General features: G+C 44.9%; 1 protein-coding gene across 1 annotated transcript in view; it reads right to left on the bottom strand.

Moving 5' to 3' along the window:
* LOC124605979 (cell adhesion molecule 2-like) overlaps nucleotides 1-18385 on the bottom strand; it is a 211977-nt gene that overhangs the window by 95734 nt on the left and 97858 nt on the right. The window contains exon 3 of the mRNA XM_047137943.1: nucleotides 8596-8731. Coding sequence (XP_046993899.1) covers nucleotides 8596-8731 — 136 coding nt within the window. The remainder of the gene's footprint in view (nucleotides 1-8595; nucleotides 8732-18385) is intronic.

The raw sequence follows: 18385 nt of genomic DNA, 5'->3' as shown, positions 1-18385 counted from the left end.
TCCGATTAAAACCATGACAGAATTTGGCATATCAAAGAAATTGGTTGGACTTGTAGATATAGGCTTTAAATGGGACGAAAGCTAAGACTGAAGGTTCAAATGGCTCTGAGCACTATGGGACTTAACTGCTGAGGTCATCAGTCCCCTAGAACTTAGACTACATAAACCTAACCAACCTAAGGACATCACACACATCCATGCCCGAGGCAGGATTCGAACCTGCGACCGTAGCAGCCACGTGGTTCCGGACTGCAGCGCCTTCAACCTCTCGGCCACCGCGACCGGTACAATGTTTTCATTCGGGAGAATAAGAACAAAAACAAAAATCGATAAAAGTGATAACACACAGAATCAGATTATGTTGTTACTCCAGTAGTGTCACACAGAAATATCAACTACAGAGCAGCGACTCAGAAATCCCGTAACGTTTTGATATAACAGCAGAATTAGTATAGAACGTAACCTGAACTATTCTCTATACCAACGTTATCGTTCAACATAATCGCCATAAATTTGTTCACATTTGCCCCATCATTCAACTCAGGGATGAAAACCAGTTTGCTCCTTAACCCATGAAAAAAGTGCCTATCGACGCTGTAACTGACATCGGTAATGAAGAGCGTTGAGTGAAGGCGTTTGGTAACGGAGAAGCGGATACGGATACTGCAGATAAACAACGCAGCGGCCGGCCGACAATCGCCAATCGGAGACGTGCTGATGAAATGATTCGAGGAGTTGAAGTTCCCACTTATCAAGGGAAACTGAGTTTTTAAAATCATGGGTCAAGAAGCAAGACCCTGAACATTTCCAAACTCGTTTTCATGCTTGGATTCAAAGATGCTGCAAATGTGTTCAAAGGCATGAGGCAATAAATTGCAAAAACACGTCGAAGTTGAAATATGAATTTTTTTTATTGATGATAGTATCGAGCCCTTAGCGTATTACCAAATCATCCAAGCAATATCATCCATTACGGCTGCAATGAGCTTGTTCGTTTTGCTCGTAGTTATAAGCATGTACAGCAGTGGAGGACTGAATGTCATTCACTTAAAAATGAAGTTCACCTTTCAAGAACAGTAGTACCAAATTATGCAATAAATTGCAGTAAACCGTCGAAGTTCCAATATTAATTTTCTGTCCTCATGACTTGTTTCGAGCCCTTAGCTCATTACGAAATCACCCATTAAAATGTGCAATACTATTCATTACAGTAGCCATATGCTTGTTCGTTTTAGTTAGTCACATGTAGAGTAGTGCAGGAGTGAACCTCATTGTTACGAGAATGAGGTTCAATCCTCCACTGCTATACATGTGTTTAAATAAAACGAGCAAGCATACGGCTGCCGTAATGGATGGTATTGCATGGCTTAATGCAGGATTGCGTAACGCGGTAAGTGAGCCGTGGCGGGCCGGCGCCAGTTGTACCTCTGACACGAGTACGATCGATTTCCTAGAACAGAGGTTTGTCTTGGGGGCTTGGGCTGGCTCGAGATATAAGCGAGTGCCGACCACGAGTAAGAAAACAACGCTCTGAGAATGGAAGGCGGCGGTGCGCGTGTCGGCGATTGGCTGGCGGGCAGAAGCGAAGACGGCGTGCCTGAGGCCGGGCTGCGCTTATCACGCGGTTGTACTGGAGGAGGCTAGAGTTGGCCAGGGCTTTGGATTCTCCGGCAACCTCGTGAGCTGTGGATGTTCTTGCTTCCTTGGAGGAACACGCGCTTAAGGTCTTGCGAAGTGATGGTCTGACATCTTCGCAAAGTCGCCCCAGCATCAAGACACCAAGTTAAGTACTCTAATTACTAAAGGCGCTTAGTTAAATGTGATTATGCTCGCTCTTGGTATAGTAAGATGTTGCCGGACGCGTGATGTTACGGGTGTTCCATTTCATTTGATGCATCTTACTAAGCGTGTGCTCTGCTTCCGCATAATATTGATGTATCTGCAGAATGTTAGTTCATTAGCTATTGTAAGCAAGTGTTTAATTTGCTTACGATATTGGTTAATCCATGTCAGTATATCCTCTGCGGGCGATCTGAGTTTTTATTTCTAAAGGTTACCGTGTTGAGCTTTGCTGGTCAATATGTGAGTCATTAAGTTCTAGTCAGTGTCGGTTCTCGTGACCCAGTTCATTTCCCACTCTTAGCGTTTGTCTATCAGGTACTGTTTCAGTTTAAGAAAGGACTTGTGAGTGAAATTAGTGTTCATAGTATGAAGGCTTTCACGACCGGATGACATATCTTCTGGGAAACCTTCCGGGATGTAAGGTCGTGGTCCATGAAACTCTTCAGCTCCTAACGTTTCGTCCAGAGCTGCGCTGTACATCTTCAGAGGGGTGTTTCTCCTCCGGTGAGTCTTGCCGGAGGAGAAACACCCCTCTGAAGATGTCCAGCGCAGCTCTGGACGAAACGTTAGGAGCTGAAGAGTTTCATGGACCACGACCTTACATCCCGGAAGGTTTACCAGAAGATATGAAATTAGTGTTGTTGAGCATTGATTTTATAATGTTAATTTACTGGCCAATCTTGAATGTTAACGTCAAGAGAAGTTTGTTGGCCTCCTGTTGTCGAGTGTGGTCTATGTTTCAGTGAGCTGAGGCAGCGGGCAACCGAAGCGCAGAGTTTCCGTTTGGATTACAAGTTCGGCTTACGGGCGGTGGGCTTCGCCTGAGCTCGTGTGTTCGTCTTCGGTAGCGTTTTCTGGGTTCAGATTTCGGTGGCCTACTCGGCGTGGGGTTGTAGACGCAGCCACGTCTTGCTTTGGAGTCAAGTATTACTTCCCTAAGTCGTTTCCACCGTTCGTGGTTAAGCTTCGGCCTTACAAGCTTGGACCTTACTTCTGTTATTACTCATTCATGATTGTACAAAGTTGTAATTTTCTATGCCCTAAAAGCCCATCTTACAAGCCAATGGGCATTTGAATAATTTCGTGGTTCGCTCTGCAAGGTTCTCTAGTCTAGTAATTTTCAAGATCGCCCAAGTTACGTTTTAATAAATATGTTATAAGTATTTGTGTTAAAACTGAGGCTGTGTGTCCACTATTATTTTACATATAATGTTGAAGTATTGGAATTGAAGGAGTCTTAAGTAACGTGTCTTAACTAGAGTTGTTTTGTTAAAGTTATGGTCAAATTCAGCCATAGTGGCTTCTGTCAATATTTATATGAGATCGTTGCTAGTGGCTTATTAGTTTATTAATGGTTATGTGCAATAAGAGAGTTTCTTAAATATTTTGTCTGTGTGGCGTTTCTCACTGTTTGTGGGAGATCGTTGGCTAATGATTTATTAACTCGCGTATGATGTTCTGTAATGAGTCTTTCGAAAATAATCTTGCCTGAGTGGCGTCTGTCAATTTTTATGTGAGATTGTTTTTGGTAGTTAATAAACACATTGGAACTGAAATGTTCATTTTACTGGGTCAGCCCTTCCACCCCCTATAGATCTGAAGGTTAAACAAAGCAAGTGTTAAGTAAACACTGTTCCACTAAGGGCTCGAAACTAATCATCAATAAGAAAATTCATATTTCAGCTTCTACGCGTTTATACAGTTTATTGCGTAATTTGGTAAACCATACAGTTGCTGACGTCATACCGTCCAAAACCCTGGAAATTAGTTGAACGGTAGTGTTGTGTAGGCGACAGTTTAGGATATGACTCGTTCTAGTGCGTTTATATATTTATTTTTTAATTTTTATGACACAGGAGGCATTGCTTTTTGATCCACCGTCGCACCAGGTAGTTGTTTAATGTGCCTCTGTGGCAAGCGAAATTTTGCGAAATGCTGATACTCTTACATTTTGTGAAGCACATGAAACAAAACGCTACTATGCACCACAGCGTACTCGTTGTAAGTTGGAACATGCTGTACAGAAGCATTTACCGCGACTTAATGAACAAAAAATTTCATGTTGGAGTCAACAAACCGGGCATAACGAGATATTCGGAAATCGTTTACATTAGTGCAGATATTTTGTATCCACAGCAGATCCCCTGTCTAGAAATGATAACGGTACGTACACTACATACTGTTCTAACAACAAGAAAAGTTATACTAGTCTCGCAGATTATCGATACTATCCGATCATAGAGTACACACATAGCTATACAATAAAATGCAGAAACGGCCTCGGGTATTTTTAAACTGCTCCTCAACAGTGAATATCATACAAAATAATATTTTCTTTATTTTTCCTTTATTTTTATATCGCTGTTACGAGTACACAGTATGGTTTGAGAGTAAACCGGAGAAAGACGAAGGTAATGAGAAGTAGTAGAAAGGAGAACAGCGAGAAACTTAACATCAGGATTGAAGGTCACGAAGTCAATGAAGTTAAGGAATTCTGCTACCTAGGCAGTAAAATAACCAATGACGGACGGAGCAAGGAGGACATCAAAAGCAGACTCGCTATGGCAAAAAAGGCATTTCTGGCCAAGAGAAGTCTACTAATATCAAATACCGGCCTTAATTTGAGGAAGAAATTTCTGAGGATGTACGTCTGGAGTACAGCATTGCATGGTAGTGAAACATGGACTGTGGGAAAACCGGAACAGAAGAGAATCGAAGCATCTGAGATGTGGTGCTATAGACGAATGTTGAAAATTAGGTGGACTGATAAGGTAAGGAATGAGGAGGTTCTACGCAGAATCGGAGAGGAAAGGAATATGTGGAAAACACTCATAAGGAGAAGGGACAGGATGATAGGTCATCTGCTAAGACATGAGGGAATGACTTCCATGGTACTAGAGGGAGCTGTAGAGGGCAAAAACTGTAGAGGAAGACAGAGATTGGAATACGTCAAGCAAACAATTGAGGACGTAGGCTGCAAGTGCTACTCTGAGATGAAGAGGTTAGCACAGGAGAGGAATTCATGGCGGGCCGCATCAAACATCAAACCAGTCAGTAGACTGATGACCAAAAAAAAAAGAGTCAGTATTAGTTTATTGTTCACTCCTTACTAGATACGTAAAAAAGCAGTAAAAACGAATGAAAAATCTGTAACGAGAAAGTCTATAGAAGTTCAGGGTGGATGGTGGTGGAAGGGAGCAGAGGGCGGGGATGCAACTGCACGTTGGTGTAGTCGTGGCTGAACTAAAATGTGGTCGTAAATTCGATTCTAACAACGGGCCATATTGTAGATGAAATTAAGACAGTTGTGTCCGTTGAAAGTAGAGCTCTTCATACCTCAATCTGAAATCAATGAGGCTCTCTTCAGTTGGTGGACATCAAATCCAGTAAAAATAGAAGAAAGAAATGGAGACACAACTACAAAGACCTGGAACAATAACATTAAGTTCTGTCGGCTGGCAAGACAAATGCGCTAGTTTGTATGAGCGCCTTTTAAGTGTGACGCATACTCGTACATGCTTTAAATAGAAGCTTACAAAAAGATACATTTTGTGTTGATCAGTGGTTAAAAGTGGTCTGAAGGTCGCTAACGTCAGAGCCGGTACTCATAGGGTGGTGGTATGTTCCTATGGGACCCAACTGCTGAGGTCATCGGTCCCTAGCCGTACCCACTACTTAATCTAACTTAAACCAACTTACGCTAAGGGCAACACACACAAACATGCCCGAGGGAGGACTCGTACCTCCAACGAGGGGGAGCCGCGCGGACCGTGTCAAGATGCCCGAGACCGCGCGGCCCGGTACTCATAATGAAGTGCAAATGGGATTAGTGACTGCAAATAATCGTAGTAAAAATTTTAAGTCGCCTGTTTTCCTGCCCGCTTTATTTCCTTCCTTCATGTGTGTGGCAAGGAATAGCTTTCCGATAATACGTACTGTTCGACGACCATTCTCTGTTCTTTAACTCCTGTCTTACATATTTTATACCGCAGCATAGAAATCTGCATGATGAAATTTATATGTTTATTAACTTATTCATATTTTGAGCCTCCTAGATGTACAAAAAAAATGCATTTCAGAATTTACTTTTAACCTTTGTGTCCAAATAGGCTTGTTTTCCTCACAATAGGCTTGTTTTCCTAGAATCTTCTTGGTTTCCTTTTTTGGGTGCTCAACTATTCAGTCGTCAGTCTGATGTTATTGTTTTCCCTGCCTCGTACGAGGAGTGTTCAGTAAGTAATGCAACACATTTTTCTTCTGAAAGCAAGTTAGTTTCATTCAGGATTGAAATACACCACAGTATTCCCGACTTTTTTGGCTTATTTTTTAACGTAATCTCCGTTCAGTGCGACAGTTTTACGCCACCTTACTGGGAGGGCCCTTATGAGAGCATGGTGCCGTTCTACTGGTCGATGTCGGAGCCCACGTCTTGCAGCATCAGTAACCTCCCCTTCATAATCTCGGACTGCCTCTTTCATTGGACCAAACACATACCGGTCCGTGATGGCTGGGTGTTGTGTGCTGTCCTTAGGTTAGTTAGGTTTAAGTAGTTCTAAGTTCTAGGGGACTGATGACCGTAGCAGTTAAGTCCCATAGTGCTCAGAGCCATTTTGAACATACCGGTCGGGAGAAAAGAGATCCGGGCTCTATGGCGGATGAGGGAGAACTGTCGAACGAAATTTTGTGAACTGTTCTCGGATGCGCAGACTTGTGTGAGGCCTTATACCACCATGAAGGAGACGATATTCGTTTAAATTTTTGTAGTGACATAGGAGCTGAAGTCGATTCTTCAATTTCCTGAGAGTAGCACGATAAATTTCAGAGTTAGTCGTGCACCATGACGGGAGACATCGTTCAGAATAACCACTTCAGAGTCCCACAAGACCGTCGCCATCACTTTACCAGCTCAGACTGCGGCTTTGAACTTTTTCATCGGTGGAGGCTTGGTGTGCCGGCACTCCATGGATTGCTGTTTTGCTTCTGGTTCGGAGTGATGAACCTATGTTCGACAAAAAATACAGTCATCCTCATAACGCGCAAGTAATTCCGCACAGATGATCCTTCGATGCCGTTTATGATCTGCGGCTAGGCGGCCAGACCTTTAAGTACGCCAACTGGCAGACGAGTGTGTCAGCACTGCCAAAAGAGACGTTCAGTTGTGCACCGAAATGTATGATTCTCATCATCGATCATCTCGAATGAGAATACCTGCACTTCAAATATTGCACGAGTCACGCAGAGGTAACTGCACCCGGCTGCTACGTATTGGAACTTCATGAAGCTGTAAGGGATGAACCGGGAATATTCCACGGTCTTCCCAACAAATTCCGCATTTTTTCAGCCGAAATTGGGCGAGAAAAAATGTATTGTTTTACTTATTGGAATGGATACACCGGTTCCCGTCAGAGCACCGAAGTTAAGCGCTGTTGGGCCTGGCCGGCTCTTGGATGGGTGACCATACGGGCCGTCTGCGCTGTTGCCATTTTTCGGGGTGCACTCAGCCTCGTGATGCCAATTGAGGAGCTACTCGACCGAATAGTAGCGGCTCCGGTCACAGAAAATCATCATGACGACTGGGAGAGCGGTGTGTTGACCACACTCCCCTCCTATCCGCATCGTCAGCTGAGGGTGACACGGCGGTCGGAAGGTCCCGATGGGCCACTTGTGGCCTGAAGACGGAGTGCATTATTTATTGAATGCCCCTCTTCGTTTAAATTCTGCTGTCCGTTCATCTTTCAGATCTTCATTGATTGCTGTGATTCATCTCGTTGTTTCAGTCTTAACTTTACCAAGAGTATGGTATAACTTCTTTACCTGTCTAATCTAGCCGGTTTTATGGTCTAAACATTGGCCTAGAACTTAAACTCGCCAGTTTTTATAACCGAATAAATGTTGGTCTATTTTGAATTTTGTTATTTATGCTTCGTCCGTTGGTTATAGGAAATAATTCTTCCCGTGAGGTAAGCGATTTTCGGTCACTCGAGAGGTAGGGTGTAAGTTGTCCTCCGTTAGTGCATCGTTAGTATTAGGATTGGTTTGCAGCAGCCTGGTTGGCACTAGATCTCCATCCTCACGCATTCTTGCTTTCTTCATTTCTTTGTAGAAGCTAAAATCGATATCTTTTATAATTTAATCTTCAGTGTGTACTTTAATATTCTTATTCCTCTACTTCGTTTACCGGTCACATCTCTCTATTGTTGGGTATAGGAGCCCCTCATGGTTGAGTAGGTGACCGTTAATCTTAACCCATCCTTTTACAATGAAAATGGAAATGAGCGTTTGGCGTCATTGGCTGGGAGGCCCCTTACGGGGCAGGTCCGGCCGCCTTGGTGTAGGTGTTATTACTTTCGACGCCACGTTGGGCGACCTGCACGCGATGAAATGATGATGACGGCAACACAACACTCAGTCCCTGAGCGGAGAAAATCCCCGGGAATCGAATCCGGGCCCTTAGGATGGCAGTCCGTCACGCTGACCATTCACTGTTCCATAAACTCCCCTTGTGCTCTGTTAAAGACTTCATCAGTTGCGATATTATTAGTCCATTTGATTTTCTAAATGACTCTGTAACACCAGATCACCAAAACAATTGGGACCGATGGCTCTAGCAGTCTGGTCCCTTCAATCCCACAAACCAACCAACGAAAACAATTCAACATGTTCTTTAAGTAAATAAAAGTACAGAACTGAGGAGAGCGTTTCCGCTCTGCGTGGTAAGTGTGTGTGTGTGTCAGAGCGTGTGCTGGTACTCACAGACGACCTGCATGTGGCCCTCGCCATGCACCGAGGTGAAGGAGGGCGCCTCGGCCGACACCTCGCAGCGGTAGACGCCGGTGGCGCGCAGGCTGACGCTGCGCAGGATCACCTGCTGGCTGTCCGACAGCTCGTCCTGCAACACAGCACAGCACAGCGCACAGTGCGACCGCGCACGCTCCGCTTCAAGTGTACCACAACAGCAATATCCTGACTGACAGCTGCTTTTTTAACACTGAATCACTGAACAGAGGAAAGTCCACTGGACCTGACGGGATACCATTTCGATTCTACACAGAGTACGCGAAAGAACTTGTCCCCCTTCTAACAGTCGTGTACCACAAGTCTCTAGAGGAACGGAAGGTTCCAAATGATTGGAAAAGAGCACAGGTAGTCCCAGTCTTCAAGAAGGTTCGTCGAGCAGATGTGCAAAACTATAGACCTATATCTCTGACATCGATCTGTTGTAGAATTTTAGAACATGTTTTTGCTCACGTATCATGTCATTTCTGGAAACCCAGAATCTACTCTGTAGGCATCATCATGGATTCCGGAAACAGCGATCGTGTGAGATCCAACTTGCTTTATTTGTTCATGAGACCCAGAAAATATTAGATACAGGCTCTCAGGTAGACGCCATTTTCCTTGACTTGCGGAAGGCGTTCGACACAGTTCCGCACTGTCACCTGATAAACAAAGTAAGAACCCATGGAATATCAGACCAGCTGTATGGCTGGATTGAAGAGTTTTAGCAAACAGAACACACCATGTTGTTCTCAAAGGAGAGACGTCTACAGACATTAAAGTAGCCTCTGGCGTGCCACACGGGACTGTCATGGGACTATTGCTTTTCACAATATATATAAATGACCTAGTAGATAGTGTCGGAAGTTCCATGCGGCTTTTCGCGGATGATGCTGTAGTATACAGAGAGGTTGCAGCATTGGATGATTGCAGCGAAGTGTAGGAGGATCTGCAGCGGGTAGGCACCTTAACATAGACAAATGTAATGTATTGCGAATACATAGAAAGAAGGATCCTTTATTGTATGATTATATGATAGCGGAACAAACAACGGTAGCAGTTACTTCTGTAAAATATCTGGGAGTACGCGTATGGAACGATTTGAAGTGGAATGATCATATAAAATTAATTGTTGGCAAGGCGGGTGCCAGGTTGAGATTCATTGGGAGAGTCCGTAGAAAATGTAGTCCATCAACAAAGGAGGTGGCTTACAAAACACTCGTTCGACCTACACTTAAGTATTGCTCTTCAGTTTCGGATCCGTACCAGGTCGGGTTGACGGAGGAGATGGAGAGGATGCAAAGAAGAGCGGCGCGTTTCGTCACAGAGTTATTTAGTAAGCGTGATAGCGTTACGGAGATGTTTGGCAAACTCAAGTGGCAGACTCTGCAGGAGAGGCGATCTGCATCGCGGTGTAGTTTGCTGTCCAGGTTTCGAGAGGGTGCGTTTCTGGATGAGGTATCGAATATATTGCTTCCCCCTACTTATACCTCCCGAGGAGATCATGAATGTTAAATTAGAGAGATTCGAGCGCGCACGGAGTCTTTCCGGCAGTCATTCTTCCCGCGAACCATACGCGACTGAAACAGGAAAGGGAGGTAATGGCAGTGGCACGTAAAGTGCCCTCCGCCACACACCGTTGGGTGGCTTGCGGAGTATAAATGTAGATGTACATGCAGTTACCGCAGCGACAACCAGCGTGGGAACGGATCCGATCAAACCTCCACCTGTTAGGGAAGGTTTACTATCCTTTGGTTCAAAAAATCGATTTTTTTGAAATTGCATTTTTAGATCGATAAAAGTGTTTAGAACCCACCCCTGAAACTGTTTTTCGAATACGGAACGGAAATGTTTGTTATTCGCGGTTGAACAAAAAAATGCTCCTGCCTGAAATCGGCCTTTTTCAAGCACCAGTTTTTTTTTCTTTCGCAGGACGAGTTATTTTACCGGTGCTTGGGAGGAAACACACCAAATTTAAATGAACGCGTGTGTTTGGAAGTTGGTCCCCAAGCCTTTGCATTCTGGTGCGAAGACTGTGGAGATTGTGACTTTCCTGGCGGTGAGCAGCTTCAACGAAGGGTATTCAGCAATTCTGAAGACCATGACAACGGAGGACGTCACCCTGGGACTCTATTCGACGCAGTTAGAAAAGCATTCGGACGACCACCGGATTCAAAGGGCCGAAAACCGCTTGTCACCGGCCGTACGAGCGGCTCTGGAGCAGCGCAGGATGGCCCAGATCGAGCAGAACGCCCTCTGTGAGGAAGGCGAAGGACTAGTTTATGGACTCGGAATAGCAGATTGAACATAAGTTGCATAATATTGTATTTATATCTGGTCAAAACTTCAAACGCGTTTTTGTCGAAATGACTTATTTTTTATCGCACTGTATGGTAACTTCAAATCTACTGAACCGATTGGCATGATTCTTTGTTTCCAACGAAGCTAACTAAATTGTCTAGCAGTTGTACCAATTTTATTCCGATCCATCAACTATTAATATTTTTACTTGGCTGAAAAATCGATGAAGAAACCCCTACTTTTTTCAAATGGCCGCCATTTTGTTTTCTATGGTCCAGACATCTTAAGCGAGGTACAACTCCTAGAGAATCTTATGTATTTCGCTAACGTCAGTCCAATTTTGATTTCAGACGAGTCGGCTGACCTGTGACATACCACGCGTGGAGGTCTACATTGAAATTTTGTTTCGTTCCAACGGCACTTCCGCCTTTGTTCTTCGACATTTTCGGTCGAAAAAATTCCAATTTGTAGAGGAAGTATCAATAAACATTTTGGCAAAATTTGACATTGATATCTACACTCCTGGAAATTGAAATAAGAACACCGTGAATTCATTGTCCCAGGAAGGGGAAACTTTATTGACACATTCCTGGGGTCAGATACATCACATGATCACACTGACAGAACCACAGGCACATAGACACAGGCAACAGAGCATGCATAATGTCGGCACTAGTACAGTGTATATCCACCTTTCGCAGCAATGCAGGCTGCTATTCCCGCATGGAGACGATCGTAGAGATGCTGGATGTAGTCCTGTGGAACGGCTTGCCATGCCATTTCCACCTGGCGCCTCAGCTGGACCAGCGTTCGTGCTGGACGTGCAGACCGCGTGAGACGACGCTTCATCCAGTCCCAAACATGCTCAATGGGAGACAGATCCGGAGATCTTGCTGGCCAGGGTAGTTGAATTACACCTTCTAGAGCACGTTGGGTGGCACGGGATACATGCGGACGTGCATTGTCCTGTTGGAACACAAGTTCCCTTGCCGGTCTAGGAATGGTAGAACGATGGGTTCGATAACGGTTTGGATGTACCGTGCACTATTCAGTGTCCCCTCGACGATCACCAGTGGTGTACGGCCAGTGTAGGAGATCGCTCCCCACACCATGATGCCGGGTGTTGACCCTGTGTGCCTCGGTCGTATGCAGTCCTGATTGTGGCGCTCACCTGCACGGCGCCAAACACGCATACGACCATCATTGGCACCAAGGCAGAAGCGACTGTCATCGCTGAAGACGACACGTCTCCATTCGTCCCTCCAGTCACGCCTGTCGCGACACCACTGGAGGCGGGCTGCACGATGTTGGGGCGTGAGCGGAAGACGGCCTAACGGTGTGCGGGACCGTAGCCCAGCTTCATGGAGACGGTTGCGAATGGTCCTCGCCGATACCCCAGGAGCAACAGTGTCCCTAATTTGCTGGGAAGTGGCGGTGCGGTCCCCTACGGCACTGCGTAGGATCCTATGGTCTTGGCGTGCATCCGTGCGTCGCTGCGGTCCGGTCCCAGGTCGACGGGCACGTGCACCTTCCGCCGACCACTGTCGACAACATCGATGTACTGTGGACACTTCACGCCCCACGTGTTGAGCAATTCGGCGGTACGTCCACCCGGCCTCCCGCATGCCCACTATACGCCCTCGCTCAAAGTCCGTCAACTGCACATACGGTTCACGTCCACGCTGTCGCGGCATGCTACCAGTGTTAAAGACTGCGATGGAGCTCCGTATGAAACGGCAAACTGGCTGACACTGACGGCGGCGGTGCACAAATGCTGCGCAGCTAGCGCCATTCGACGGCCAACACCGCGGTTCCTGGTGTGTCCGCTGTGCCGTGCGTGTGATCATTGCTTGTACAGCCCTCTCGCAGTGTCCGGAGCAAGTATGGTGGGTCTGACACACCGGTGTCAATGTGTTCTTTTTTCCATTTCCAGGAGTGTATATAACACATCAAGAGAAAAAATTCTCAAACAACATGCTTTTTTCGGCCCAAAGATAGTAAACCTCGGCTTAAACTCACCATTACCATATTGCTCTGCTACTGCAGGTAGAGATGTTAAAATGATACACATATCGATTTTTCGACAAAGCCATCTGATACATCGATACAGGTGACAAAGCGGCCTTACCAATAACGGTAGTTTCGATGTATTGGTTCAAATGGTTCAAATGGCTCTGAGCACTATGGGACTTAACTTCTGAGGTCATCAGTCCCCTAGAACTTAGAACTACCTAAACCTAACTAACCTAAGGACATCACACACATCCATGCCCGAGGCAGGATTCGAACCTGGGACCGTAGCGGTCGCGCGGTTCCAGACTGTAGCGCCTAGAACCGCTCAGCCGCACCGGCCGGCGATGTATTGGTGATTTTTATACGTCAAAATGAGTGAAAGTGTGACGATTCCGAATGGAAATTGTTACTCTTTACATTTGTCCTATAAGAAAGCCATTATTAAAATTAACTCTAGCGATACCAAGGCACTTTCCAAAACGTCCGTTACCGACCGGGGGTACTTTATGTCCAGCCTAAGAAAAGTTTAGAAAAAAAAAAGAAAATTCGTTAATTGTTGTTGAATTTTATTAATAATATACTTTTTGAAGAGGTACTGATGTTTGTAAGTAGGATCCAGACCCTGAAAATATCTTAGCACGCTCGTCGCCGTATCAGTGCTCTTTCAATGATACTTGACTTTCTGACCACGACAAAAAAAAAATTGCAAATTTCGTTCATTGTTAGTCTCCTTAACTCACAAATACTTTCTAAATATATAATGAAGTGTAATTCAGGCCCTGAACCAGCAAATATTGAATATGACATTCATTGGGGAACGTGATATTCACTACAGGGACTAAAATTACGGATTAAGTTTAACTGAAAAATTCACGAACATATAGCGAATCTGATAGAAGAATTCATTAAAAACAACAAATACTTTTTTTCCAAATTTTAAAGTCTAAGGTACCTGATTAGATTACAATATTGTCAAAAAGTGGGCATAAAGTAACCCCCCCCCCCCTCCTCCCCACTCCCCATTAGTACTGCGTGGTGTAACACACAACTTATGTTAAGAAATTAGTTTAAGTTACATAAAAAGTCTTTTAACGACTTAGTTTCTACCTTGTAAATTACTCTTAACCCGTAATATCTGGTGGAACGTATACATACACCCTTAAGTAATGCGGATTTGATAACTAGATGTAACAAAAGGTGAACCCGCTACTGTGAAAGGAGGCGGGAAGTATTTTTTTGTCAGAAAAAACGCAGTAAAGCAGAATGGGTACTGTCAGCAGAGCTCAGTGATTTCGAACGTAGTCATTGGATGTCACTTAAGTAACAAAGCCACCTTTTTAAAGGTGCACAAATCGTCTATTGATGTGTGGTTGTGAAGTGAAAGGCGAAGGAACAACTACATCTAAACCAAGACCAGTCAGACATCATGCATCCAGGGAGAGGTCCGTCGAGAGCGTTCTGAAGGGTAGTTGTAAAAAATCACATGAAAACAGGGATGATGATGATATTTGGTTTGTGGGGCGCTCAACTGCGTCGTCATCATGGCCCGTACAAATTACCAATTTTTGTCACTATCCAGTCTCGCCACGTTCCCGAATGATGATAAAATGAGCAGGACAACACAACCACTCAGTCCCCAGGTGGAGAAAATCCCCCACCCGGCCGGGAATCCAACCCGAGACTCCGATCTCTAGAAGCAGCAACGCTAGCCACTGCAATGAAAACAGCGGAAACTTAAAAACAGTCTGATACAATGGCTGAGCAGCTCTTCATAAGCCACAGGTTTCTGTGGTCGCTGCTAAGCGACGCTTGAGGTGGTGTAAACAGCGAAGCCACTGCACAGTGGAAGAATAGAGTCGACTGATTGAAGTGATGAATCATGCTACCCTCTGTGGCAACCCTACAGTAGGGTTTGGGTTTGGCGAATGACTGCAGAATGTTACAATGCATTACGGAAGACGCAGTGTACGTATGAGGGTTTTTTTGTGGTTGGGTGTGGTCTCCTATTGTGCTTAACATAACGGTAATTGCGAAGGAATAAGAACAAATCTTACAGCGCTGTGTACTGCGTGCAGTAGATCAGCATTTCCAAGACGATAATTGTTAGTATCAGCATGACGCAGTACCCTGTAATCTATGGGGCAACGGTTTCAGGATAATGACATTCCTGAACCCCAACGAACCCATTTGGGATGAGTTAAAAAGGCAACTTCGCTCCAGACCGCAGTGTCCGACATGACTACCCCCTCTGGCTTCCCCTCTTGAGGAACACTGGGTAGCCACTAATCCACAGTAATTCCTACACCTCATTCAAAGTGTGCCCAGCAGAATTAAGCCCGTAATAAGGGAAAGGGCTGGACACACCTCATGTTAATCTCCGCTGATAGATGCCCAGATATTTCAGATCTGGTAGTGTATATTAATACAGTTGTGGGAGAGAAAACAATTCTGACGATCTGAAAACGATTGCAGTTCACAACGCTAAGGTGCTGCTTTCCTAAAGTGTAGAGCGTTGGTTACATATGATTGAGATTGCTGCATATGTCTAATCCACTGCGTATTTGACAGCTACAGCTAGTGACGAGTAAAAGATATTTCTGCCAGCTCATGGCTCGCAGCACGGGACAATGGCGCTCCCATACGTTTGATAATGCTCCGTGCGAACAATTTTTGATGTCACCATGTACGTGAAGGGTCTGTTCCCAAACGTTTTGGCATAAAAGTTAAGCTAACCGTTGAACCGTTTTATTTTCTAATATGTCTCATCATATTCCTTTTTCTGAATCATGTCCTATAAAATGAAATTATGCAATTTAAAAATGAGCAGTCGTGATCGTAAAAATATTTCTTTATTAACAGGTTTCGGCTTATCTACAAGCCATCTTCAGAAGTTTTTGGCCTGTTATGGCTAGTGCTGGCGGCTCCTCAGATTTTTCGTGATACCTCGATCGTAGACTAGTGTATGGAGCCGCCAGCACCAGCTATAGGGAGCCAAAAAATTCTGAAGATGGTTTGTAGATAAGTCGAAACCGGATAATAAAGAAATATTATTGAGATCTCGACTGTTCATTTTTAATTATAGAATCAGGTCGCTGCTCTCCGAGGACTATGTTGTCAAAATTTATTAAAATTATGGAAGCTGATTACATAGGACAAATCTGTCGATGTCGTCGATATATCGTCAGTACTATTCCGACGTATGACTATCTATATTATTTCTAGAAAATACCAACTAATCGTCTTTGTTTATCTGTCGGCCAGCCGCTGTAGCCGAGCGCTTCTAGGCGCTTCAGTCTAGAACCGCGTGCCCGCTACGGTCAGCGGCTCGAATCCTGCCTAGGGCATGGATGTGAGTGATGTCCCTAGGTTAGTTAGGTTTAAGTACTAAGTTCTAGGGGACTGATGACCTCAGATGTTAAGTCCCATAGTCCTCAGAGCCATTTGAACCATTGTTTTGTTTATCTGTCCTGCGTTTTGGATAATGCAAGAAATTTCTCAGACTAGCTGCGATGGTGTACAGAAATTTTATAAGGTTATTATGGTCTTCCAAATAAATTTGAAGAGTGTACGTTAGCACAGTATGGTGTGAATGAATTCAGTATGAAAGCTGACAGCATGTTTTGTTCGATGGTAACGCTGAACTGACAATGTCGCACCGTTCCAAGCTCGACTGTTCTCAACTGTCAATCAATTTCTTGCTCTAAATCAGGATAGCTTCAGTTTAGTGCATGCAGTAAGCTGTTAGGAGTTTGTATGGCTGAACAAGGATTTATTGTGAGAATTGGGACCACTATGAGAGAAACGAATAAGCAGATGTTAAGACAAATGTCCTATCTTTGCACTTTACTTTGGTGTCCAAACGTTATAGGTAAAGTAAATTGAAACGGAATCTTGAACGATTGGAAGTCACCACCTTTCGCTATTTAATGTTCAGTTTCTGCAACTGGATAGATGCTCTTCTCCTTTTATGCATACGTCAATTTTATGGTTCACTGTTGATTTCCTCCCTCTGTCACTACCTTACATGAACGATTAACTAGTACTGAATGAGTTACCTTTTCTACGTTTGGTTCAAATATAACTTGAAATTTCTTAAGTACTACACGGTTTTGCCGAGAATGAATTTCCATAGAACACTATATAAGGCACAATTGTCCATTTACAGCTAGTAGTCATTTTTAAATGGGCGCAACACAAACGAAATTATGTTGCATATATACACTGCTGGCCACCGCAAATGCAACACCAAGAAAGACAAGAGGTAGCACAACAAAATTTATTTTGTAGATAACATGTTGACCAAGTATCAAATGATTACGTTTACAGACATCTGTGACATGTGGTTCCTGCCAGAATCAGTAGCCAGAGTAGCCGCCATTGTTGGAGATCACCGCTGCCACACGTCTCGGCATTGAGTCAAAGAGACGTTGGATGTGTTCCTGTAGTACAGCAGCCCAGGCAGCTTCCACACGTTGCCAAAGATCATCTGGTGTGGCAGCTGGGGATGTAATCTGCGTCACTCGTTGCGCAACCATGGACCACATGTTTTCTATCGGCGAAAGATCCGGAGAGCGAGCCGGCCAGGGAAGCACTTCAATCTGGTTATTGACGAAGAACTTTTGGACAATGCGTGCCATGTGTGGTCGCGCATTATCCTGTTGAAATATGGCTGTGGCCGAGCCCTGAAGGTAAGGAAGGACAACTGGCTCCAGCACCTCGGATATGTAGCGCCGGCTATTTAAAGTACCGGCAATGCGTACTAGAGGCGTGCGAGAGTAATATCCAATACCGCCCCATACCATAATACCCGGTGCAAGACCAGTGTGGCGGTGCATAATGCAGCTGCCCAGCATCCTCTCTCCACGGTGTCTCCACACTCGAATCCGACCATCGTGGTGCTGCAGACAGAAGCGTGCCTCGTCAGTAAAGACAACGTCATTCCATTCTGCCGTCCACATCCATCTGTCATCACACTATTGGCGACGGAGACGTCTGTGGTTCTGCGTCAATGGTAGACGAAGCAATGGACGTCTTGCGGACAGACCACTCTGCTGTAAACGGCGTCGAATGGTACGCGCAGACACTGGATGATGCGTTACAGACGCAATGTGCTGTGCTATGGTTCGGGATGTCACTGAGCGATCCGTCACTGCCATGCGCACAATTTGCCTATCAGCACGTGCAGTGGTGCACTGAGGTGAATGCAATCGACCACGTCGGTCCGTCGTACCCTCCTGCATCCAACGGTCACATATCCGCATTACAGTTGTTTCATTTCGTCCAACACGACTAGCGATTTCTCTGTATGATAATCCACAATCTCGGTGAGCCACTATCCTTCCTCTGTCGAACTCAGATACTCGATCAAAAGATGTTCGCTGTTTTCTACGAGGCATAACTGATCGTCTTGTGAAACAACCACAAGGTAAACACACGTGCCGAACGTACACTC

Source organism: Schistocerca americana, chromosome 3, assembly GCF_021461395.2.
Source record: "Schistocerca americana isolate TAMUIC-IGC-003095 chromosome 3, iqSchAmer2.1, whole genome shotgun sequence".
NCBI classification, from domain to species: domain Eukaryota; kingdom Metazoa; phylum Arthropoda; class Insecta; order Orthoptera; family Acrididae; genus Schistocerca; species Schistocerca americana.
The sequence above is the reverse complement of the archived record's forward strand: the minus strand, read 5'-3'. Positions and strand labels throughout refer to the sequence as shown.